The sequence below is a fragment of the Anabrus simplex genome, chromosome 2 (genome assembly GCF_040414725.1).
Source record: "Anabrus simplex isolate iqAnaSimp1 chromosome 2, ASM4041472v1, whole genome shotgun sequence".
Lineage (NCBI taxonomy): Eukaryota > Metazoa > Arthropoda > Insecta > Orthoptera > Tettigoniidae > Anabrus > Anabrus simplex.
Window position 1 is genome coordinate 18,750,151 of NC_090266.1, and position 26,885 is coordinate 18,777,035.

At 40.7% G+C, this 26,885-nt stretch overlaps 1 protein-coding gene across 1 annotated transcript in view; it reads right to left on the bottom strand.

Annotated features, from left to right (window-relative positions):
* Positions 1 to 1,826: 1,826 nt before the first annotated feature.
* Positions 1,827 to 26,885, bottom strand: part of LOC136863889 (vitellogenin-1) — a 110,605-nt gene continuing 85,546 nt past the window's right edge. Inside the window, exons 3-20 of the mRNA XM_067140284.2 lie at positions 21,084 to 21,229; positions 20,109 to 20,246; positions 19,865 to 20,032; positions 18,971 to 19,213; positions 18,105 to 18,883; positions 17,820 to 17,988; positions 17,122 to 17,729; positions 16,831 to 17,047; positions 16,159 to 16,420; positions 5,404 to 5,656; positions 4,900 to 5,194; positions 4,554 to 4,785; positions 4,257 to 4,460; positions 4,007 to 4,176; positions 3,775 to 3,918; positions 3,215 to 3,683; positions 2,943 to 3,133; positions 1,827 to 2,859 (exon numbers count right to left, since the gene is read on the bottom strand). Of these exons, the coding sequence (XP_066996385.2) occupies positions 1,930 to 2,859; positions 2,943 to 3,133; positions 3,215 to 3,683; positions 3,775 to 3,918; positions 4,007 to 4,176; positions 4,257 to 4,460; positions 4,554 to 4,785; positions 4,900 to 5,194; positions 5,404 to 5,656; positions 16,159 to 16,420; positions 16,831 to 17,047; positions 17,122 to 17,729; positions 17,820 to 17,988; positions 18,105 to 18,883; positions 18,971 to 19,213; positions 19,865 to 20,032; positions 20,109 to 20,246; positions 21,084 to 21,229 (5,618 nt within the window). The 3' untranslated portion in view covers positions 1,827 to 1,929. The remainder of the gene's footprint in view (positions 2,860 to 2,942; positions 3,134 to 3,214; positions 3,684 to 3,774; positions 3,919 to 4,006; positions 4,177 to 4,256; positions 4,461 to 4,553; positions 4,786 to 4,899; positions 5,195 to 5,403; positions 5,657 to 16,158; positions 16,421 to 16,830; positions 17,048 to 17,121; positions 17,730 to 17,819; positions 17,989 to 18,104; positions 18,884 to 18,970; positions 19,214 to 19,864; positions 20,033 to 20,108; positions 20,247 to 21,083; positions 21,230 to 26,885) is intronic.

Genomic DNA, 26,885 nt, shown 5'->3' on the forward strand with positions numbered 1-26,885 from the left:
CACGTTAAATGCCCACCGCTACGTGCAGCATGTGCTGCGGCCGGTGGCACTCCCGTACCTTCAGGGGCTGCCCAATGCTCTGTTTCAGCAGGATAATGCCCGCCCACACACTGCTCGCATCTCCCAACAGGGTCTACGAGGTGTACAGATGCTTCCGTGGCCAGCGTACTCTCCGGATCTCTCACCAATCGAACACGTGTGGGATCTCATTGGACGCCGTTTGCAAACTCTGCCCCAGCCTCGTACGGACGACCAACTGTGGCAAATGGTTGACATAGAATGGAGAACCATCCCTCAGGACACCATCCGCACTCTTATTGACTCTGTACCTCGACGTGTTTCTGCGTGCATCGCCGCTCGCGGTGGTCCTACATCCTACTGAGTCGATGCCGTGCGCAATGTGTAACCTGCATATCGGTTTGAAATAAACATCAATTATTCATCCGTGCCGTCTCTGTTTTTCCCCCAACTTTGATCCCTTTCGAACCACTCCTCCTTGGTGTTGCATTGTCACTGTCAGTCAGTGTATATAATTGATAGGGGGTATGTAACGTGGGTGACAGTCCTAAATGTAGATGAGTGATTAATTAATTTGAAAACGTAAGCAAAACTCTCTCTCCTTAACATTCAATTTCTCGTAACCTGACAATGTCTTCGTTGCTTGAAGCATCATCTATATCAAATCAAATCAAAATCTCTTTATTTGCAAATGAGGTGTCTACCTCGGTGGCAAATGGTACACTAAAATACATTATTGTCAAGCACTAAATATTAAATTAAGAAGAGAAGAAAATTTTCCTATAATACAATATTATACAATTTACGCTAACAATTTTTTCTATTAAACACACAGCTCATCCTTAATAACTTTATATTGTTTACAAAATTCTACTTATAATGTCTCCTGTACTACTTACAAATATAGTCAACTGATATACAGTATGTGGAATTACTTCAAATGATACTGTACAACTGGTATAAGATTCAAATTTACATAGCATTTATTTACTTTTTTTTCTTTACCCATTCTGGAACCTAAGTAGCATAACGACCTGCTGAGTCTTAACCAGAGCCCCTCTTGCCACCACTTTTCAGAGTTCCTGAAGGGCCTTCACAGCTACCGTAGCGGTCCCAGGGCCCTCGAAGTTCCCACTGTACTTCACCCCTACCCTACTTTGGCTGTCCAACTCCTTAGACCAGGGGATGGAATTAATTTATTCACACACATTTTTTATTTATATTAACCTGCACTGGTGGAATGCCCTCTAACAGTTCATTTATTTTCTCTGTTGCTGTTTATTCTCTTCTTGAATATCTGTACAGATTTTGGAAAAGGATTAAACACAATAACGTTTGCAAATCGAATGATATCACTTACCTGGAATACTGATGCCTCACTTGATGTTTCCTTGCTTTCAAATAAGTTTCATGACTGCCTTCATTCAGTCAGAAAGTATCTCATCCGAATATCATGCTAAATCTATTAGGTATTCAATGGAAGAACGTTCCTAAACATATATTTCACAAATTGTTGCTCAACTGATTTCCGTTTTTGTAGATGTTGTATATGTGCGTTTATAACTATATAGACCTCTGGAATGTCAGTACTCATTCAAGAAAATTAGCTTACAAATTATGAATAATTCATTTCCAATATATTTTGAGGAACACTTTATAGAGGAATCACGGAATTCCCATGTGCTGGACTAACGGATGCTCATATTGGATGTGAACTACAGAACAGGACGTTCATTTGGTAAACTGCCGTATACATTGCTTCTGGGATTCTTCGTTCTGAATGAGATTGATGTAATAAAAGTATTACCTTCTGGATATGTTTATATTTTATCCATGAAACATTTTTTATTTACATAAACAATGAATGCGAATGACGAAAACGTAAACGACAATACATAATCTTGCAGTACATTATTTCTGGCACTTGAGAGGTAGAGCAACTTTCTTTGTCATGCGTGTTTGCTTCCTGCTGAAGTCGGGATTTGCTCCTTTCTCGATGTTACTGGCCCAGCGGCGTGCGACCTCACTGTCAGCTATACAGTGGAAGGGGATCTTCTTGTGAACTTCATCCTGAGCACTGCACTGTGGCCTGCACTTGGGGAGAGGCTGCTGGGAGAAGCAGATCTGTCCGTTTTCCTTTAGAACCTTCACCTTGTGGTCCGTGCATCCAGGCTGGCTCTTATTACTCCCTTGGTGATTATTTCCACGTGGGGCTTCATAGCTTTCGCTTGACAAGGAACTAGAACTTTCGCTGGAGCTAGAGCTGGAACTAGAGCTGGTGCTGGAACTCGAAGTACTGTCGTCGGAATTGGCTTCTGCCTCGTGATCACTGATAACATCTCCCAGTAGGACAGTTTGCTTATAACAAGGTGCTTTCTGGGCTCGGAGCTGATTCTCCTTTGCAGGACCGGTACAGGAGAGTTGTGTCAGAGCATAACTCGCAGCAAACAAATCAGGTCCCCCGATGATGCAGTTCTTAGGTCTTGTGAAATCTGTGGTGGCCTCTCCAGTAAATGTGCCGCAGAGACCCCGAACTTCACCCCGGTGGGAGTTGTTGGCTGTTATTTTAATGCGAAGACCGTCGAATGTCACATCTAGGCCATAGCTGGGTAGATTAACGTAGAGTTCTCCACTTGGTAGTACAGTTGCCCGAACCAAGTTCGTTCCATCCTGACCGTCGGCTTCAGTGAGATTGTTCTGTGACACGCGTGACGGACGGCCATTTATTTGCAGACTGACAGCAGAGTTAGCTTTGGACGGCCCTTCAACGAATTCTTGGCTTGAACCAGACGATGAAGGTGTTAAATTCAAGATATCTCGGCCCGCAATGATCTTCACTTCCTGAAAATGAAATGTAGAGGAAAAATATGAATATAAGATGCCAGTTAGGGAAGACTGTAGTTAGTGAGTATCTTCATGCTTACCCTCTGGTTGTTGGACGCGTCCCTGATGAGGACCGTTGCGTAGCTTTCCTGTGCAGTACGCTCGTCCGAATATGGTTCAGCACAGCCTTTTCGGGCGGTAGTCAACATAACGTGCCAACATTTGCCAAGCTCGATAGGGTAGGTCTTGTTGTCGAATGTGTTGGCTTTGGTTGCATCAACAACACATGTTGCTGTAGGTAGAAGGAAAGGATAAATCAGTAAATAGTTCTATTAATTCCCTAAATTCACATTTCTGTTAGAGAGTCACTTACGCTCGTTCTGGGCAGAGAACACCTTTCGTGCAAATCGTTGTATAGCCGAGATTTCAGGATGGACGACAACCCAAGGTCTCACATAGGGATTCAAGCGTACGTTGTTGAATTCTGCTGCCATCCTGGCTGTCTGAATAGAAATGTTAACAGACTTAAGGCCAGATGAGAAGTTGGCAGACAGGTAAGCTCGGCCACCTGATCCGCTTGGGCTAATTTTATCCTCGTCCAAATAATTGTATCCAAGATAACGGATGACGCTATATGCTTTATATGTATTGTTCCACATGGCCTCTGGGGCATTCTGGAAACGTGCAGAACATTCGTACTGGTCGATAAAGTTCGCCCTGAATGTAACGTTGCGACAAGCCGGCAGCCAGTAATTTCCTTCCGACATCTGGTTCTCACAAAGCTTGGTGAGAGGATGTTGTTTGAGATACTCCTGTCGTTTGTCACTCTGTTGAAGATTGCACTAAAATAGACAAATATTACATTCAACGTTAGAGAAGTACTTGTATTGCGTGAAGTGGAAGTGATTGGAAAATAAGGAATATTACTTGTACCTTAGCATTAATCTGTGCTCCAGAACTGCACTTCTCTCCAAGACTTAACTGAGCGTTAATTGAAGAAGAAGGATCGGCCTTCAAGGCTTTCTTGAAGTTGTTCAGAGGAACGGAAGCCCAGTCTCCGTTGACCGTCAGACACATCTGGAAAATGAGTATAACGTTTCTTTTCGTATGCTACTTTAAATATATCAGAGGGAGAGGAAACATAACATCAGGTAGCTTTACTCACCTCGAGTGGCTGGTTTTCAGGAGATGAATGTGCTGGTTTCTTGCTAGCGAACAGTAACAAGCGAGTCTTACGGTCTACCGGACTGTCAGCATAAGCGGCAGTAGCAATGTACCGAGCTTTAGTTTGGCCCTTAAACTGAATAGAGAGATCCACGACGGCAGCGGAAGCACCTGTAGTGATATGAATTGCATGAGTGAAATGTATGTTACAAATGGGTGAGTTTTAAATGTAGTTTACTGGCAGCACTTACTCTTTATACCAGCAGCAGCTCTGTTAAGGAACTGCTGCTGTCGGCTGTCGCTGTCTGGTGAGGTAGACGTTGGCTGTGCGGCGTTGTTGGCACTGGCGGAGTCATCTTCATCAGATCCTGAGTACAATTTGGTTCTCCACTCGTCACCACTTTCATTTGACTGGTTTTCTTTGGATTCTTGTTTCTCATCATATTCATTTTCATCTGGAAGACGGAAATCAGTTTCATGTGATTACGTGGCGGTGCACGTTTTTTGAATTTGAGGTATTCAGGTATTATTTTGGAAAAATATCATACCGAACGAAGCAGTAATCAAGACGCTGCTGGCTGACGATTCTCGTGGATCGTATTTCAACTCCATCTGATAATAGTGAATATCCGGTTGAGCGAATGGATACTGAATCCAAGAGATGGCATCATGCTGTGTAATACATTCCTTAAATTTCCGGAAATCAATGAAATCTGATTCCGACTCGTAATTTAACTTCAAAGCAATTCCTGTACTCTCCTGCCCGAGGGTAGTGTAGTACTGCGAATAGTTGGAATAGAGAGGAAATTTCAAAAAAGAGTTGTCGTTTCATACAAGGGGCTTGGACTAGCCATTTGTGTTTAAGAAGAACAATGAGACAGTGTATACTCTTACCTGCTTTGGCTCACGGATATGTATTTTCTTGGTGTTGCTGTTTTCGGTGACCGGTTCAAAGTGAAGGATGTTATGCTGGCTAGTGTATGGTACGCTACTCAGATGAAATATCTTATATTCACTGTTCTTATCGACTGGTTGAGCAGTGATTTGGTAATATTGATTAACCATATCAGCATTAGCTTTAACACGAAGAGGAAGGTATATCTGCAAGTTTCTTTCAACACCAGCGATGTATCTCTTGCTGTTGAAAGGAAGCATTACACTCATTTGGCTTTGATATTTTGATGATAACCTGTAAATAAGAAATAGCCATTAGAAAGACTGTTACTGTCAATTCAAAATCGTCGACCTTATTTGTAGGATGAATAAATTGTCATCGTGTTTCATTTTTATTTGATAGTTGACATTGTGACGGACTAAATATGGACACAAATTGGTTTACACCTAAGTTATCCAGACGCCATGCATATTTAAATCACGTTTACAATATAGAAGACTTACAACATGTTCAGATTAGCTGTGATATTCACAGTGCGAGGAGACCAAAGTTGAGAAGATGATTTTCTTGTGAGGTCAGGTGAAAATTGTAGATTTGCTTCGCCACCAATTTGAATAAGTTTCGGATTCTTGATGCTGAACTGATTGATGAGACCGATAGGATTAGGGAATGCAATGGTAATAGATTCGGGACTGTAGAATTTCGTTATATTGAAGCTCTTTCCGGGGCGAAAAGCGGCGGCGAAATATTGTAAAGCTGAAAGAAGAAATAATGCAATAGAAGGTGCAAACGTACACGATCTAGGAGGGAAAAATTTTATACATTGAAAATATATCCTTTAAGAAACATTTAAATAGACCTACAGAAAAGAAGAAGAGCTTACCTACTTAATGTAGTGTATCTAATAACATGAGGGTATCAATCAATCAATACTGACCTGCATTTAGGGAGTCGCCCAGGTGGCGGATTCCCTATCTGTTGCTTTCCTACACTTTTCCTAAATGATTTCAAAGAAATTGGAAATTTATTGAACGTCTCCCTTGGTAAGTTATCCCAATCCCTAACTCACCTTCCTATAAATGAATATTTGCCCCAGTTTGTCCTCTTGAATTCCAACTTTATCTTCATATTGTGATCTTTCCTACTTTTATAAACGCCATTCAAACTTATTCGTCTACTAATGTCATTCCACGCCATCTCTCCGCTGACAACTCGGAACATACCACTTAGTCGAGCAGCTCTTCTTCTTTCTCTCAATTCTTCCCAACCCAAACTTTGCAACATTCTTGTAACGCTACTCTTTTGTCGGAAATCACCCAGAACAAATCGAGCTGCTTTTCTTTGGATTTTCTCCAGTTCTTGAATCAGGTAATCCTGGTGAGGGTCCCATACACTGGAACCATACTCTAGTTGGGGTCTTACGAGAGACTTATATGTCCTCTCCTTTACATCCTTACTACAACCCCTAAACATCCTCATAACCATGTGCAGAGATATGTACCCTTTATTTACAATCATATTTATGTGATTCCTTATATTAACACCTAGATACTTACAATGATCCCCAAAAGGAACTTTCACCCCATCAACGCAGTAATTAAAACTGACAGGACGTTTCCTATTTGTGAAACTCACAACCTGACTTTCAGGATCATATTTACTCAATTTTAAAACTGTCAACTGTCTCACTGGACGTGGATCACTCTGCACATACCAGGTGGCTCGCGAGCGCCGTACGTTATATTTATAAATGTCCCGCAAGCACAAATGATGAATGGGATGTCTGACAACTGATTTTCACAGGGGCACTATTGCCAGTGGGCAGGTTACGTCAGAATACGCAGAGGAAACAACTGGACGGTCGCTTGCAGCATGTCACTCAGCGCTAACGGTCTAATGCACCCCTTGCATTAGTAAACCTCATTTTCTACCGCATAGTTCTAGGCTGGTGTATGGTACAGCAGCACTATATTTGCTGTCTGCGTATCGGCAGTGGCTAGTGTGTTCCGCATTGACGAATACACAGACATAATTTTAATCAGGACAACCTGATCGGAATGCATCCGAAGGTCCAAACAGACGTGTCTGCCTTCTACATACGTATTTCGCCAGACAGTATTAGTTTTTGTTTCATACAAAGAACTCTTTTATAGAGTGGAATGTCTACTCGTGTATAAATTAATATGATATTAACTTTTCTTTTATGCATTTTTGGCGTGTTTACAAACAATAGCGGCGGTTTCTGGGATAGTTGCCCCTCCTCCACTTTGTGGGGGAAACATTACATGTTTATTCCACTTTAGCCAGCTGGAACTAGGATTTATTTAAGAAAAGCTATTTGTACAAGCCTTTTCCTTTATTTTCTTTAACTATGAACATGATTATTGGCGGAAATATGGACAAAATGGCGCTCCTCGTGGCTAACAGATTTGTATAGCGCTACGACAAGTAGTGGAGACTTTGCCTGCGCTGTGAGGAAGGGTAGTAGGGGTACATATGGTTTTGCCAAGGTAATGGACACTGAGGTATAATTAGCCCGCTTGCTGCATGCATTCTGGCAGTGTCTTTAGTTTCTTAGTGTGCATTCAAATACTAAATTATTTTTAATTGTATAATCATGCCGTACTTCTATTTAATTGTACCGGGCGAGCTGGCCGTGTGGTTAGGGGCGCGTAGCTGTGAGCTTGCACCCGGGAGATAAAGGTTTCGAATCCCATTGTCGGCAGTCCTGAAGATGGTTTCCTTGGTTTCCTATTTTCACACCAGGTGAATGCTGGGGCTGTACCTTAATTAAAGGCCACGGCCGCTTCTTTTCCACGCCTAGCCCATTTCTATCTCATCGTCTTCATAAGTCCTCATTGTTGGATGCGCTTGTGAATGGATGGCTGTTGAGAGAGCTCTTGCATTGTTGTAGTGATAAAGTAGTTAAAACCTATCGAAATTGTTTAAATTTTGTGTGTTTGTGTGTGTGTTCCATTTGGTGCTATTTATATATTGGTGTTTAGTGCTTGTTGGAAGAAATTGGGAGTAATGATATTTATTTGAATTTTATACAAAGTAATTCAGTCGGTGTTCAGTAGATTACGTTTTGTAGGTTAAGGAGGATAGCTAGGTGTTCCTTGTTTCGAATTAGGTTTAAGAAATACTTTAGGTAATAATACTAACTTTTAAAACAATATTTTGAATATCTGTACGTTCATTGGTATAATACTTACAAAGGTAGATTGTCATAAGGAGTTGCTACTCATTGTAACTTCCGCCGCAACTTTTCCGATATTTCGTATAGATTTTCTTACAAAGTATCACGAAGGTAGGGATTTATTAAATTAAATAACACGATACGCATGTAAACTTAGATTTAAAAAGAAGTTTAAACGAATACACAGCAATTTCACTGGGTTGCTGACGATTGTTGCTACATGTACAAGGAAGTTGTGTAAAAAAATAAATAAAATAAAAACAGGTGATTACTTTATTCCGATAATTTGTAGTTTTAGTTCCCTGCATACTTTGTACTTTCCACCTTTGTTTATTCATCGAGTAAAAGTTAATAATCAAATTGCTATATCCCAATAATAATACAGTTGTAGTCCCCGGCGTAGATATGACAGCAATTATTGTAGACAATCTCTTAATTATCAGCATTTAAGGACACTTTTATTCTCCGTCCCGCGTAGTAGGGAAAATAATAGTAATCCACCAGCGGTAAAATTTCATATAACCACATTTCAGCAGAGAATTGTAGTGTAGATACAGTATATTTAGATGGTACAGTATTTTGCCTGCTATATTCGTGTGTCTCTTTTGTGTGTATCTACTAGGGCATAGTACTATAATCTGTCTAAGCATTTAGTTTTGTTGGTAATCTTTTTTGTAAATTTCAAACTTGCAATTGTCATTTCTGATCGTGCTTAGTAGTGACATAGGGTACCGGTATAGTAATTAGGATACGTCTGAACGTAGTTTAAAATTATTGTAGTGGACTGTTAGGAGTATACGAGTAATATCTTATTAGAATTTGGCGTGCTTATTTTATTACTGTAAAATATTTGTGTAGTACCGGTAAAGTAGAGGTATCCGTAGAAACTCTCTTACTAAAATTCTGTCGTTGTAAATAGGATAGGCTTAATTGCAGCTTGGAATTGTGTAATTCTTGTTTTTTTCCTTTGGGTATTCAGTAATTAATAGCAGTTTTTATCTTATTAGGGTGTTGTAGGATAAAAATAGGGTACGACTATGTACTATTGTAGTGCAGTCGTAAGTTACACCTAATTACCTTATTGTCGTGTGATCTTTGAGTACTATCCCAGACATTATATCACTCCGTTCATTTTTCTGCACATACGTTATTTTATTTTCCATTTTATTTTCATTTTTTCCGTAAAGAATGGATAAGGAGTGCAAGTGTAGGAACTGTGGGTGTGGCGAGGCATTGAGGGGTATGAGGGAGGAGTTGGAGAGTTTGAGGGAGATAATTAGGATTCTCACAGAAGACAGGAAGGAAGATAGGCCTCCCTCAAAAAATGTATAGGTTACAGTAGGTGTACAAGAGGGAGGGGAAGGAAAGGGGGAGTTGTAGAAGACAGGTAGTCTAATGTTCTAAGGGGAAGGAGATTGCAGGCTAAGGGCTCTATTCAGGATCAGGACAGGTGTCTGTGCGAAATTGGTACGAGTCACTCCAGGTAGAACAACAGAGGGAAGATGAGGAACAGGGAAGTGTTGCTGAGATGTGTGGAAGTAGGAGGAAGGGAAAAGGTAGGAAAGGAAAATGTAGAGTAGAGGATAGGAAAAGACAGGTGGAACAGGATCATGGTAAGGAGAAAAGGGAGGAGGAGTAGCTTCTGCAGCTATCAGGAAAGATAGGGCTGACCAGGAGGGGAGGGGATCAAGTGAGGTGGGTAGGGTTGAGGCTCTGGTCATGGGGATTCCATTGTTAGACATATGGGGAAAGTGTGTGGAGCAAAGGGAACCAGGGTAGTGTGTTATCCAGGAACTAGGTTGAGGCAGACGTTGAGGAAAGTAGACGAGAGAGAGGAGGGTAAGTAGAAGGTGGTAGTGTTTCACGTTGGTACCAACAACGTAAGGCAAGCTGATATATGTACCAACATAGTTGGAGATGTGTGGGATCTGGTAAATGCTGCACGGGTGAGGTTCAAGGAGGCGGAGATTGTTATCAGTGGAATACTGTGTAGGAGGGATACTGACTGGAGGGTGATTGGGGATTTAAATGAGACTATGGAGTGGGTATGTGGGAAACTGGGAGTGAAATTTCTAGATCCTAATGGGTGGGTAGGAGATAGGGATCAGCTCTCAGATGGCCTTCGCTTAAACCGCAGTGGTACGTATAAGTTAGGAAGTTCGATTGCAAGGGTAATAGGGAGATACATACAGGGGAACGGGGTGGCCTAGGGAGCGGTGATAAGGGAACAGGAAACTGGAAATCAAGTAGGGATGACATAAAAATGTTAGTGTTGAACTGTAGAAGTATTGTAAAGAAAGGAATAGAATGAAGTAATTTAATAGAAATGTATTTACCAGATATTGTAATAGGAATTGTATCATGGCTAAAAAATGATATAACAGATGCAGAAATTTTCTCACGGAACTGGAGTGTGTATCGTAGACAGGTGGGAGGGGGAGTATTCATTCCGGTGAAAGAAGAATTTGTAAGCTACGAAAATGTTAAAGATGACAAACATGAAATTCTATGTGTAAGGCTCATTTCTAAAGAAAATATGCTACTTGATACCTTGGAGTGTACAGAGGGGGAAATGGTAGCGCTGACACGGATTCAGAGTTATTTGATAAGATAATCAGCTATGTGGGAAACGACATGGAAGGGAATGTGATTGTATCGGGAGATCTGAATTCACCAGACGGCAATTGGGAAGGAAATGCGAACTACAGGAAGCATGCCCAACAGATGGCAAATGAATTAGTATGGGAAGGACGCCTGATTCAGAAAGTGATGGAACCAGCTAGAGGGAAAAATATCCTGGGTGTGGTGCTGGTAAAACCAGATGAGCTCTATAGAGAAACCGAAGTAATAGCTAGTATTAGTGACCATGAAGCTGGTTTTGTCATAGTTAAAATAAATGTGATAGAAAGAAAGGTCTTAAAAATAGGTCTATTGGGCAGTGCCATATGTCTGGTAAAGCAGGCATAAAGCAGTTTAAAAAAAGTAACTATGATCGATGGAAAATGGTAAATAGAAATATAAAAAGACTCTGGGATGAATTTAAAGAAATTGTTGAGTTATTGAAAACAGGTTTTTACCCTTGAAATTGGTAACGAATGGTAAAGACCCACCTTATTACAATAGAGAAATAAAGAGACTAAGAGGTAGGTGCAGATTGGAAAGAAATAGTTAGAAATGGCTGTGGAAGTAAGGAGAAATTGAAGGAACTTACTAGGAAATTGAATATAGCAAAGAATAACATGACGGCAAGCATAATTGGCAGTCATACAAATTTTAGTGGAAAATGGAAGGGTATGTATAGGTATTTTAAGGCAGAAACAGGTTCCAAGAAGGACATTCGAGGAATAATTAATGAACAAGGGGAGTGTGTGTGTGTGGATCTTCAAAATGCAGAAGTATTCAGTCAGCAGTATGTAAAGATTGTTGGTTACAAGGATAATGTTCAGATAGAGGAGGAGACTAGTGCTAAAGAAGTATTAATATTTGCATACGAAAACAATGATATTTACGATAAGATACAAAAGTTGAAAACTAGAAAAGCGGCTGGTATTGATAAGATTTCTGGGCATATACTAAAGACAATCGGTTGGGATATAGTACCATATCTGAAGTACCTATTTGATTATTGTTTGGTTGAAGGCGCTATACAAAATGAGCGATGAGTTGCTATAGTAGCCCCTTTGTATAAAGGAAAGGGTGATAGACATAAAGCTCAAAAGTACAGGGCAGTCAGTTTGACATGCATTGCATTTAAGCGTTGGGAAGGCATTCTTTCTGATTCTATCAAAAATGTTTCTTCTTCTTCATGTGCCATGTCCTCGCAAAAAAGGTTGGCGATCAGTGGCATGATCTGTTGTTTGTTCATAGCTTTTCCGAACAGAGTATGTATGCTTTGTCACCCCAAACCACTGGCTCAAGTTGCCGAGCCATGATGTCCTACTTCTCCGCGGACCACGTTTTCCATTAATTTTCTCTTAGAGTATTACTTGCAGAAGGTGGTATTTGCTGTTCCGCATCATATGACCAAAGTATGCTAGCTTCTTTCTTTTGATGGTAGTGAGAATTTCTGGTTCTTTGTTCATAGGATGCAAAACGTCTATATTGGTCATTTTAGCTGTCCCAAGTATCTTCAGCATCCTTCGGTACATTTCAAATGCTTGCAACTTTTTGCTCATGGTCTCAGATAGTGCCCATGCCTCAACGCCGTATAACAATGCTGAAAACGTAGCACCGGTGTAGTCGTGTACATAGTGTAATGGAAAGGTCACGGCTTGTCGAAAGCTTTCTAAGTCTCTGAAAAGAAATTTTGAGCTGCTCATTTCTGCATCGGATCTCGTGAGTAAGGTCCCAGTCATCATTGATGTGACTCTAAGGTATTTAAATTTTGCCACTCTCACGATCTGTTCCTTTGCTGCTGTGAGATTACCTCGAATGCCATGTTCTTTCCTACTTATAATCATCCACTTGGTCTTCTTTACATTAAGTCTCAAGCCTATTGCGCTGCTGGCTCCAGTGACAGAATTAAATAGTTCCTGTAGATCCTGGAGATTGGTTGCAAGTAGCACAGTGTCATCGGCATACCTGATATTATTTACGATGAAACAAACATTTATCTGGGGATTAAATACGAGGTGTTTACCGCTGACTTCCTCGCGCACATGTTTGCGAAATTAATAACTGGTTCGAAAGAAGGCAGTTCGGTATTAGGAAAGGTTATTCCACTGAAGCTCAACTTGTAGGATTCCAGCAATATAAAGCAGATAACTTGGATTCCGGAGGTCAAATGGACTCTATCGCGATTGACCTGTCTAAAGCATTTGATTGGGTGGATCATGGGAGACTACTATCAAAAATGAGTGTAATTGGACTAGACAAAAGAACGACTGAATGGATTGCTATATTTCTAGAAAATAGATCTTAGAGAATTAGAGTAGGTGAAGCTTTATCTGACCCTGTAATAATTAAGAGGGGAATTCGTCAAGGCAATATTATTGGACCTTTATGTTTTCTTATATGTATATAAATCAATCACTCAATACTAACCTGCATTTAGGGCAGTCGCCCAGGTGGCACATTCCCTATCTGTTGTTTTCCTAGAATTTTCTTAAATGATTTCAAAGAAATTGGAAATTTATTGAACATCTCCCTTGGTAAGTTATTCCAATCACTAACTCCCCTTCCTATAAATTAATGTTTGCCCCAGTTTGTCCTCTTGAAGTCCAACTTTATCTTCATATTGTGATCTTTCCCACTTTTAAGGACGCCACTCTAATTTATTCCTCTACTAATGTCATTCCACGCCATCTCTCTGCAGACAGCTCGGAACATACCACTTAGTCGAGCAGCACGTCTTCTTTCTTTCAATTCCTCCTAGCCCAAACTTTGCAACATTTTTGTAACGCTACTCTTTTGCCAGAAATCACCCAGAACAAATCGAGCTGCTTTTCCTTGGTTTTTTCTAGTTCTTTAATCAGGTAATCCTGGTGAGGGTCCCATTCACTGGAACCATACTCTAGTTGGGCTCTTAGCAGAAATTAATATGCCCCCTCCTTTACATTCTTACTACAACCCTTAAACACCCTCATAACCACGTGCAGAGATCTGTACACTTTATTTACAATCCCATTTATGTGATTATGCCAATGAAGATCTTTCCTTATATTAAGACCTAGACACTTAAAATGATCCCCAAATGGAACTTTCACCCCATCAACGCAGTATTTAAAACTGAGACTACTTTTCCTATTAGTGAAGCTCACAACCTGACTTTTAATCCCTTTTATCAACATACAATTGCCTGCTGTCCATCTCACAACATTATCGAGGTCACGTTGCAGTTGTTCACAATCTTGTAACTTATTTATTACTCTATAGAGAATAACATCATCCGCGAAATGCCTTACTTCTAATTACATTTCTTTACTCATATCAAGAGTACAAGAGGGAGGGGAAGGAAAGGGAGGAGTTGTAGAAGACATGTGGTCTAATGTTCTAAGAGGAAGGAGATTGCAGGCTAAGGGCTCCATTCAGGATCTGAATTCAGGACAGGTGTCTGAGCGAAATCGGTACGAGTCTCTCCAGGTTGAACACCAGAGGGAAGATGAGGAACAGGGAAATGTTGCTGTGATGTGTGGAAGTAGGAGGAAGGGAAAAGGTAGGAAAGGTAAATGTAGAGTAGAGGATAGGAAAAGACAGGTGAAACAGGGTCATGGGAAGGAGAAAAGGAAGGAGGAATTAGCCATCCATTGATCTACTCCTGGCAACCCAGCTTCAACTTCACAACGTAATAAGACGGGCACCCCCGTCCCGGCAAGCAAGCTGACGCGCTCCAATCTGCTCAACGCATTAATCAAGACCAGGCCAACATGCCTGACGAGGCCTGGGAACCGACTCTCAATGATGTATTGCTTGCCATACGAGAACTTTGCACAGCCCACGACGACCTTCGCGATCAGCTACATGACCTTCAACGCTCTGTCCAAACGGACGACGTCCAATCTCTGGAAGAAGATCATCAGGATGAGCCTCAGCTGCAGCACCAGCCTCCTGCAGCCTTGTGCCCCCTCAGTACAGCAAGGTGATCCCGGTTCCGGACACTTCTGCCATCATCCGCCTAATTGAGGCACTCATCCCTTCTGCTCCAACGGGCCGGGATCAGCACGAAGTTCGTTTGTGAGACCTGGTGAAAAATTTATTGTACAGCATTGAATCAGAATTAAAAATTATATTGTTACAAATAAACCACGGGGTAGGTTAAATACATTTAGATAATAAATAACATAACACAAAAGAAAGAATTTTGTCCAGTGAAGGGAAAGTTGGTATTATCCCCCATTGAAATTACAATTAAAATGAAATACGTATTTTTTTACAATTGGCTTTACGTCGCTCAAGTGCGAGAATGTCACTGAAAAGGGATATGCTTGGGAGGGAAGCTACAGCCGCAGCATTTGCCCGGTGTGAAAATAGGAAACCACGAAAAACCAACTAAAGGGTTGCCAACAGTGTGATACGAATTCACTATCACCCGAGTGCAAGCTCACAGCTCGCCCGTTACAATTAAATAGAAGTATGGCATGATTATAAAATTTAAAATAACTGAGTATTCGAATACACACTAAGAAACTAACAGACACTAAAGAGTCTGCAGACTGAGAAATGCGCGCGGCAAGCTGGTGAATTATACCTCAGTGTCCAAGACCTTGGAAAAAAAAGTATGTACCCCTAGTTATCTTCATCACAGCACAGGCAAAGTCTCCACTACGTGTAGCACTATACAAATCAGTTAGCCGCGAGGAACGCCTTTTTATGCGTATTTCCGCCAATAATGATGTTAATAATTAAAGAAAATAAAGGAAAAAATAGCAGATAAGACAAGGCTTGTACAAATAGCATTTCTGAAATAATTCCTAGTTCAAGCTGGCTAAAGTGGAATAAAAATGTAATGTTTCTTCCACAGGGCGGATGAGGGGCAATTGTACCCCCCACCCCCAAATCGCCGCTGCCGTTGTAAACACGCCAAAGATGCAGAAAATAAAATGTAATAACTTATTAATGTATACACGTGTAGACATTCCATGCTGCAAAAAAGTTGTTTGTATGAAACAAACAATTATACTGTTCGGCGAAATACGTATGTAAAAGACAGATGTCTGTTTGGACCTTCGGATGCATTCTGACCAGGTTGTCCTGATTAAAATTATGTCTGTGTATTCGTCACTGCTGAACACACTAGCCACTGCCGATACGCAGACAGCAAATATAGTGCTGCTGTACCATACACCAGCCTAGAACTATGCGGTGGAAAACGAGGTTCACTAATGCAAGGGGTGCATTCGACCGTTAGCGCTGAGTGACATGCTGCATGCGACCGTCCAGTTGTTTCCTCTTCGTATTCTGACGTAACCTGCCCGCTGGCAATAGTGCCCCTGTGAAAATCAGTTGTCAGATATCACATTCATCATTTGTGCATGCGGGACATTTATAAGTATAACGTACGGCGCTCGCGAGCCGCCTGGTATATATGAATTAGAAATTTGAATGAACAATCCTTACAAACCTTCGGGGATCTGATCAATAGTCTGATGGTCGTACGCAAAGAAACGGCTTGCTCCGAACAGCTGCATCTGAATGTTTCCTTCCAGTTGGTCTGCGTCATCGGTTTCTATTCCCAACATCTTGGCAATCTGTTCAGATGAAAGGTTCTCAGAGGTCTTGGAGCCTCGACTTCCGGAGCTGGATCGACCATCGCCGCTGTTTCTTCCGATTATACCATAGATAAAATTAATGAAGTCATTGGCACTGGAGACCATGGCACGGACCTGGATTTTGTAAATTAATAGGATATATTATCGTCATGATAAGGAAGAGGGTTATTAAATTTTATCCTTGAGTGTTCATAATAAGATGGAGTAGGCTATAACGAACATATATCGGGAGCTAGAATATAGATTCGATTTATAGAATTCATTTTGAATTGCTCCTGCACTGGGTGAATTCAGGATAAAGTATGTTTATGAGTAGGAAGAGTCTACATGTGTGCTTAGTGTAGCATATAGAGACAAATTGACTAACCTTGACAAACTTGTGCTCATGTAGACTTATTCAATATGCAATTAAATCTGGTTTGCAACTTTCAACAACCATTCTTAAGAATTCAGGACTAATATTAAAAAGATACATAATAAATAAAGGATCATGAACACAATATAATTATTACAGCCGCACTTACTACAACATTATGACTTTTAAATCCTCCTTTGTTGCGACGAACAGTGTAAGAGAACGTATTTGGAAGCATGCTATCTTCCCTTGTCGTGTAACTGAGACTCTGTCTGTAGGCAGATTTGAGTTCATCTAGCATGTTAGACATCATGTTCATCTTTGGATAATGAAGACCATACGTCTTTGAATTCAAGAGATCCGCTGCAGCCTGTGCATTCATTGCCCTATGATAGAGAAAGCAAACATTTAAAACAGAAGCTTTAAAACTGTCACGAAATGTACGAGAAGTGTAACTTACAGCTGTGCATTCTGAGCTCCCTTCAAGGAAGCGGCTGACTCGATGGCACTCTTTACTGCAGAATTCACGTGGTTGCTCTGGTCGTGGTTCGTGAACTGAGCCATTCTTTGCAGTATGTACACTGGAGGATTAGTCTTCATTATAAGGAAAACGGCGCCACACCGCACTTCATGTGCCTCTGCTGCATTCTGATAGATCTTAAAGAGCACCTGGCGGGCGATATTGGGGTATATAATAGCCATCTGGTTTAGCGAGGTCACCATCAATAAGCGCTGGAAGTCCGTGGATGGCTTTTTCCCTTCCAGATAGGGTTCAAATACGTTTAGAATCTTTGGATGGGCAATGTTTCCAAGGGCACGAATATACACCTGGATTTTCGGACTGTCATTCTCCTGAACAGCTCTATTCAGTTCACGCCCCAAATGTGGTATATATTTATTCTGCACAGAATTGTACCTGGGAGTCAGACGCCCAAAGAAGTGTGCAGAGAAATAATTTTGAGCGGTGGCATTATCTACTAGGACTTTTCTTACGAGGTTTGTGAAAGCCATGATCGCTGAGGTGTTCAAGAGTGGTTGCTTCTGAACATAAGAGTTTGTTGATAAATTCTGGAAGTAGAAATTTCAGTATATTAAACCACTATTTTTATACGTATATTTAAATAATAAAACATGCCACATTTTGAGGATGATACGTACAAACAGTGCATCCACATACTGGGCGGTTGGCGTACGGGAAGTCTTTGGCAGAATAGCAACGAGTTCTGCGGCTTCCTCTCCCTGCACCTTTCCATCTTTTATCCAGTCATTGATTGTTTCGAGGGCTGGCCCAGTTCCCGCCTGCGCAACTGCGTCACGGAACGCTTTCCTACAATCACAAGCAAGTTAAAACTTAAACCTTTCCATCACTTAATAACTACATAGGAGGTTATTTCTTCACAACAAAATTGAAATATAGTGTGGTCTAATTCATAGGTTACTCACCATGCTGCCAGAGCAGAGGCATACGATTTGGAACTGGAGGAACTTTTTGATGGCGTGTAAAGCTTTCTTGTGGCTTCCTCTAACTGCTTGTAGCTGGCGATTCGAATAACCCGACTCAGAATTGTGAACTTAGTGAGTGTATTTTCTTTAGGAATGCTGTTTGGATTTTGAAGATCATTGCCAATATTCTCTGCCAATTTCGTGATCACGCTTACGGTATTTACTTGATTGGATTCATTGATAGCCTTCCCCTTATAACCAACAAAGTATGGCAAAAGAGGGAGACTTGGAGGTTGGTCCATTCTGGGAGTTGGTTTATAATTCTCCTCAGAATTGCTGCTGCTGGACGAATCTGAGGTCGGTCTGGGAGTATCTGAGCGACGAAATCTCGGATGTCTAGGTGATTCACCGCTCTGTTTATTCTTTACTGAATATATATTGCCTGCCATTTGGTCACTTTCGCCACTGCTGCTGCTGCTGCTGCTGCTACTACTGCTGCTTCCATCTGTACTTCCAGCCTGTTCATTTCTCTCCCTTTCTTGTTCAAATGGGTTATTGTATTCGTACACTAGGTCGGTTGTCCATGGATTAGAAGGCCCTTCCGGTGAACCTGAAGCAGAATTCACGCCAACAAGTGTCAAATTGAGTCTACTTGCTACGATACCTTTCTGTTGGCCATACACGGTAGGACTAATAATAGCTTTGTTTGTGATTACTGAAGAATGAATGACGTATTCCTTGAGATCTCCTTGTATAATCACTCGAGCAACTGATGATCTCTGGAACGATAAGATGATGAAAATTTTAATTTTTGATATAAACCCGGAAGCAATACTACAATTGTCGTAATATGTTCTCTAACTTACAACAAAAGCAGATCCTTTGTTGTTTGAAGCAGGCGGCCAATGACCACTGAGACCAGAAATGCCCCAGTTGTAGCCGACATGTTGTTCACAGTTGCTGAAATTTTTAGTCTTAACTACGTCCAGAAGTAGGTTTTCTTCTGCTTCATTGAGCGCAAGTGGTGCCAGCTGTGGATCGCTCTGAAGCTGGTATGCTGGGAATGGGGAGATATCGTATGCCGTCTCACATTCACCGGTCACAGATTTCTGGAACATACAACATAAGTGAAAATGTCGTATGCTCAGTCGCATGTGTAACAAATACATTTAGAGATTCAGTATGTAAACCATAAAATGATGCGAGCATTCCGTTGATCTTGGTTTCCATAATTTATATATATTTTCTTACATCCCTTAACGCCATTGTTCTCTCTGCCTAAGATATTCCAAGGAGTAATGCACAGTGGTGATAATTACAGTCAATGATTTACAATATTTTCTTGAAATGTAGAATATCACATGAGCTAAGGAGAGGGTGAGGGTTTCTGCCCGTCAGGAGGACAGGTTCACTCATTTCATAACAGAGATGATCCCTCTTGGTGACGAGGTATACTTCATGATTTATGGAGACAAACGTGGAGTTACTTGATGACCGGGCGAGCTGGCCGTGCGGTTAGGGCCACGCAGCTGTGAACTTGCATCCGGGAGATATTGTGGGTTCGACCCCACTGTCGGCAGCCCTGAAGATGGTATTCAGTGGTTTCCCATTTTCGCACTAGGCAAATGCTTGGGCTGTACCTTCTCACTCTTAGCCTTTCCCATCCCGTCGTCGCCATAAGACCTAAAGCAAATTGTAAGAAGGTTCAGGGAGCATCTTACCAGCATTGACTGCGATAGCACCGTATAGCACAAACTTACCTCCATAGTTCTGTAAAATGCTGTGGCACTGCTCGGATTTGGTTTTCGGTTGAATTTGGAACGGATGATATTTTGGCCCAACGTGTTGACCTGGAACTGACTGGCAATTCCCTTTATCATGTTGACTTCCCAGGTTGGAGTTCCCCCACTCACTGCCAGTTTCTTCACCTAAAGAAAAATACAGGTTTTCACAACGAACAGTTGAAGAATGCAGTCCCGAGGTGTAAGCGACTCGTTAACTTACCACTCCATTGTTGACAGTGAGTTGGAAGGGCTCCCCACTCATCGGCAAATGCTGGAAATTGAGCTCACGCTCTGGGATAAAAGACTGCCAGCCCTGAGGTAGTTTTCTGTGGACCTCGGCGTACTTGGGCTGCCTCACCTGGAATGGAATGTACATTTCATGAGTCTGCAAACCTCTGTGAATTAATAATGCTATCACTAAAAACTGAGTCTAACCACCGTCGTCTTGGCCTCCCTCTACTTTTCTTACCCTCGTTGAGGTAATCTGGCCACCTCCATTTACCTCACGTGACCGCACCACCGAAGCCAGTTTTTATCATGATGAGAGTGTCAGGTCGAACAAGGTAGCATATGTATTCTCCCAGTAAGGGAGCAAAGGTAATGCTGTGAGCTCGCAGTAGTGTTTACCGCAGAGTGGATTCGGAATAACTTACTCATTGGTCAGAAGTAAGAAACATGAGCTGGTACACATAGTTGGGAACAATGGGGTGAGTACCAAGTTAAAAATAAACACGATAATAATAATAATAATAATAATAATAATAATAATAATAATAATAATAATAATAATAATAATAATAATAATAATAATAATAATAACAATCATCATCATCATGATCATCATAAAAGTAAAAATTATAAATGGAAAATGTCGGCAGCCCTGAAGACGGATTTCTGTGGTTTCCTGTACCTTAATTAAGGCCACGGCCGCTAGCCTGTCGCCATAAGATGTCGGTGTGACGTAAAGCAAAATTGTAAAAATGAAGATCGTTCGGACGGTAGCCATTTGGTCCTGATGAACCTAGAGAGAACGAATTTGGCTGAGAAGAGATCGATAGAGCTAGTTTCAGAAAAAAGGACTAAGGATTTTCGAGGATTCCAGGATATATAGAAGAAGCAAAGGGAGAAACGTAGTGAACAGGAAAGCAAGGAGAGGAAGAAAACCTTCACGTGCTCCAGAGCTGAGAAGACGTACCTGCAGAATGAGTTCGGAGGTAGACGCAGGCAGAACTTCAACTTGTGCCTTGATGACGACTCCAGTATACTGGTTATCTACCTGATGCAGTGCAGCCAGTGAACGTGCGTTCATCTTGTAGATGTACTGTTTTCCGCTTCTCCAGCCTAGAATGCGAAATGTTTTCGATAAACAATGAGCAGTATACCATTCCCGCCCTAAGAATTAATAACTACTATTTAATTTAATTTATTGCTTACTACCGGGTTTTAATCCCAAATATAGCAGCATTTTTGTGATAGAAAGTGAAATTACGATTAATTATTACTTAATATTATCTAGCCTAACGTAATTAATTCTATACTGAACTAATGTAATCATTGTTACATTGTACTCTGTTTTATTATCATATTGCTTTCTGCCAATGTTAGTCGTGAATTCTCTTAAACATATTGTCATGTTGGTATTGAAATTAACAACATTACTTTTATGAGATGTACTTTTATAGAGGTGAATTTTAGACTAAGTCTTGAATTTAGGTGCGGCACATAGAACGTAATCAGGATTATCAATTTGCGAATTCATAGTTATTGTTGTTGTTTGACTGTCCGACTCATTGGCTGAATGGTCAGCGTTGAGGCCTTCTGTTCAGAGGGACCCGGGTTCGATTTCCGGCCGGGTCGGGGGTTTTAATCGCCTCAGATTAATTCTCCTGGCTCGGGGACTGGGTGTTTATGCTTGTCCCAACACTTTCCTCTTCATATACAGACAACACACTACACTACCAACTGCCACAGAAACACGCAGTAGTGATTACATCCCTCCACATACGGTTGGCGTCAAGAAGGGCATCTGGCCTATAACAGGGCTGAATCCGCATGTGCGACAGAGTTCGCACTTGCAACCCTACAGGTGTGGGAAAAGTGGTAGAAAGAGAAAGAACAAGGAGTTGTTGACTGCCTCATCTGTCCTTAGACGGGTAAGATGCAGCCTTCCATGCCATCCTACACTATGGTAATCTTCTCATTTCTGCGTTACTACTACATTCCACATCTGCTCTAATCTGCTTGTCATATTCATACATTGGCCCACCCCTACCGTTCTTACCACCTACACTTCCTTCAGAAACCAACTGCACAAGTCCTGGGAGTCTTAAGCTGTGTCCTATCATTCTATCTCTCCTTCTTGTCAAATTTAGCCAAGTCGATCTCCTCTCACAAATTCGATTTAGTATCTCTTCATTCGTGATTCGGTCTATCAACCTCACTTTCAGTACGTCCGGCTCTTTCGCTGAATGGTCAGCGCAGTGCTCATCGGTTAAGAGGGTTTTATTTCCGGCCGGGTCAGATGTTTTAACCTTAAATGCTTAATTCCCTCAGCTCGGGGACTGAGTGTTTGTGCTGTCCCCAACATCCCTGCAACTCACACACCACACATAACACTATCCTCCACTACAATAACATGCAGTTACGTACACATGACAGATGTCGCCCAATCTCATCGGAGGGTCTGTCTTACAAGGGCTGCACCCGGCTAGAAATAGCCGCACGAAATTATTATTATTACCTTCAGCCTTCTTCTGTAACACCACATTTCAAAAGCTTCTATTCTCCTACTTTCTGAGTAGTTCACGTTTCACTTCCATACAATGCCACATTCCATAGGAAAGTCCTCAAGAAACATCTTTCCAATTCCTATATCAGTGTTCAAAGTGAGAAAATTTATTTTCTTATGAAAGACTTTCCTTGCTTCTGCTAGTCTGCATTTTATGCCCTCCTTACTTCTGCCTTTGTTACTTATTTTACCACCCAAGTAACAATATTCATCTACTTTGTTTAAGACTTCATTTCCTAATTTAATATTTCATGCATTACCTGACTTCGACTGCACTTCTTTACTTTTGTTTTGGACTTATTTATTTTCATCTTGTACTATTTATCCAAGACTCTGTCCATACCATTCAGCAATTTCTCCAGATCTTCTACAGTCTCAAATAAAATGATAATATCATCGGCAAATCTCAGGGTTTTGATTTCCTCTACTTGGATTGCGATTCCCTTTCCAAATTCCTATGTAATTTCCTTTATTGCCTGTTCTATATAAACATCGAAGAGGAGGGGAGGACAAACTGCAGCCTTGCCGCACACCTTTCTGAATTTCTGCTTCTTTTCAAAGCCCTCGATTTTTTCACTCTAGACTGATGTTATACCGATTGCAGATAATTCTTCATTCTCGATATATGATGACTCTCAAATACCTTGGTCCAATCAACTACGTGGGCTTGTCTTTTTTAATTCGGTTCTCTAAGATGAGACGTAAGTTACTACATTTCTTCCTAAATCAAAGTGACCTTCTCCCAACTCATTTTCAACTTATCTTTACATTCTTCTGTAAATAATACATACTGACCCCGTTATCTGACTGCCACGTACGTAGTAATGACTTGTGGAGCGCCGTTGATAGTGTAACCCATTTTCCATGATTTTCTCCACGAGTATTATGTTTATTGTTTGGAAAGACGAAAGAACCCGACCTGTGATCTCTTAGGCTACAATGTCTGCTCCATGACAGCGATTTCCAAGTAGATGGAATATCCCCACCGACAAATTTTACTTAATGCATGTCAAAACAACAAAGAGGCTATATTTCATTGGTTTACTGAACTTTTTTAGTTTAAAAGTTAAATTACGTTGTACAGAACATATTACATCAAAATCAACTTACATTAATATTTTGTGCGTCCACCTCGTGCCTTTTTTAAGGGCCTGAACTCGATGTGTCATTGACTCAACAAGTTTTTCACATGTACCAGGTGAAATTTCATGGTACCAGACTTGAACAATTTTCTGAATTAACTCTACTCTACTTGTACAACAATATTTACTTAGCTTTTGAGACATAATTGACCACAAATTCTCAATAGGGTTCACGTCAGGAGAATTTGGGGCCCACCATAACCGCACAATACCCATATCTGCGCAACATCATGGACAACCCTAGTACGGTGATAGCTACCATTGTCATCTTCGGAAATGGAAGGCCCAAGATTTTCTCCGCTGAAATGACCCCTTGCTGTATTTAATACCTCATTTTTAAGGATATCACAATATTTTAACCCTGTAATTGAACCTGCGCAAACCTTAATTCTTCCCACTCCTTTAGCACTACATTACACCTTCACTGAACTTCTCCGTTTCCACTACACAATCTCTGTTCAGTTCCTCTCCTGGCTCCAAACCACTGTCACTTCTCATCAGTAAAAATCACTCTCTTCCAGTCCTCGGATGTCCAGTGTTGATACAGATTGACAAACCGTTTTCTTTCTTCAACATGCTTTTGTGTTAGGAGGGCTTTCCTTGGAGGTTTTTTCTTCTTCAGGTTGAGTTCAGAAAGGCGTCTTGGCAATGTTTGATGGGAAGTTGATGTCCCGAACTCCTGCTCAATATTAAAAGCAATCTGCCTTGAACTCAGTGTCCTGTATTGCTTTGCCATCATTTCCATTGCCCTGCACAATCCGGGACTGGAGATTTCCTTCCGACCATTTTTGAACCTCAAACTTGACTTTCCAGTTTCAGATTGTTTCTTCGATATATTTCCCAAAGTTTTGTAGTCAGTTGAAAATATCCTAGCTTCCCTATTCGAGAATTCTTCTGCTTTGAGTCCCCAAATCATCCCCTGCTTCCTTGAAGAAAGGTCTTTTCTCTTTCCCATATCCTGTGAAACCAAATGTTTGTATGAATAACCATGGAAACACAAAGTCATTGTTATTTACGTTTTAAATAGCACAAGACATATAAAACTGTCTAGATACTCACGGAATTAGGTTTTCACGCAATTCTTCAAAAAATGCACACAATTCAGCTTAACAAACAACAGCTAGGAGGGGAGACAAACTAGAGACAACTGGTGGAGTAAAATGAAACTTACAAGAATGTAGGTGTCATCTCGTATCAGTTTTTGTAACTGGTATATATTTCATTTCAAAAAACTTGTCGAATCTATGACCCATCGAGTTCCAGCACTTAAAACACAAAATATTAATGGAAGCTGATTTTGTAGAACTTAATTTAATTTTAAAGAAAAACGTTCAGTAAACCAATGAAATATAGCCTCTTTGTTGTAGTTTTGACATGCATTAACTCTTTGAAGCATGGTGGTATGAAATATATATACCACCTTTTCAATTCATTCTGGGGACGTGGCATGGTGGTAAATTTTTACTACCACCACATAGTGCTGTTCTGCTAGTTCTCTGCTTTGCGGATAGAGTGAGCGCTATGCTTTGTTCTTCTTATTTGCTGCATAAGGGTGTCCTTACTTCAGAGAAATGAGCATCGGAGCGTCACCCAATTTTTTACCGGATTGTGGCTGTAAAAACTTACGTTTGTGCGGTTTATTTCTGCTGAGCATTTCACTACATATTAGAGCTAAGGTATATGACAATCAGTTTACTGTCCTTTTGAATGTTCATGTTCCTCGCTTGGGAATAGTGGGTGGTATGTTTTATTTACCACCATGCCAGTACCACCCAAACATGAACCGTGAATGCTATAGCCAAACGTACCCCTATTCCGTTGTGATGGATGTTATTACAATTAGTATTATTTCCACTCGCTCGTGAGTTTGTTAAGCTCCGTTCTCTAACGTCAATTTCTAACGGAATTTCAGATAATTTCGCTAGAAAGGACGAATGACGAAACTAAAAGACAGTGAAATAGAGACAATTTTGTGTGACGTTCCATCCAATGAATAGTCTGTAGTGGACAACAAGTTCCGTTGTGCCTCAAGTGAAAACAAAACATGTTTCCACGATTTTCACAAACTTCAGGACAGTGTTGCTGGTAATTAGAGAAGCAATGTAATTTTTCTGTAAGAAAGTTTTTTTTTGTTTGTTTCGATATTATATTTGTGTTTTTAGTTTTTCCTTTTTTGTAATAAATGAACATAATTTTATCAAATTCATCATTGTATTAATTAATTAAATAAATAATAGTAAATAAGTAATAGCAAAATAAGGTATATTTGTAATTTTTGGTGTATATATATATAGGTTGAAATTCTTACAGACCAACTGGCATGGTGGTATGCTATTTATACCAGCTCATACCACTCACACCAAAACACTAAGAGTTTCACACTCACTCTTATGATACTATTCTAAGTGCATATAGAAGAAATAAACATGTTATGAACATTTTCATTAACATACACATGTTGTGCTTCAAAGAGTTAAGTAAAATTTGTAAGCGGGGATATTATTTTGGACCGAACTGTATACAAACTTAATGTTCTTACTGTCAATTATTGAACTATTTCCAGTTAATTAGTGGACAATTTGTGCTGAACTTAGAACGGCGTAGCCATAAAATTAAATGCGACTTTTCTGGCCTACAAACTGCAATTGAAATGAGACCTGTACAATGTTAATATCAGCACGTGAAGGTCAGCGGCTTGTGAGGGGAAATGTAGGCCAACGCAAGCACAAGGAATTTAACCTGCAAAATCTGAAAAGGACTCTGTTTTGAAAGAATTGCGCGGGACGTTTCGCGCCAAACCCCAGAGTTTTACTTACGCTCTGTAGCTCGATCTTGAGTTTTACGTTATATAGCAGTGACAGTAACAAGTGTAAATGCACTCGAAACTTGTGTGCGTTGGTCGGAAATTCAAGTGTTTATTTTTTCTCCTTTTAAATATTGTGAACATATCTCGTTTAAGAAGACGGTCTGTAGTTTTAGGGTAAAAACTACCGCTGTGCCGCCACTGTCTGTGATATCCGTAGTGGATAATGGTGTAAGATGCAGTGAAAAATGTGGCAAATGCAGA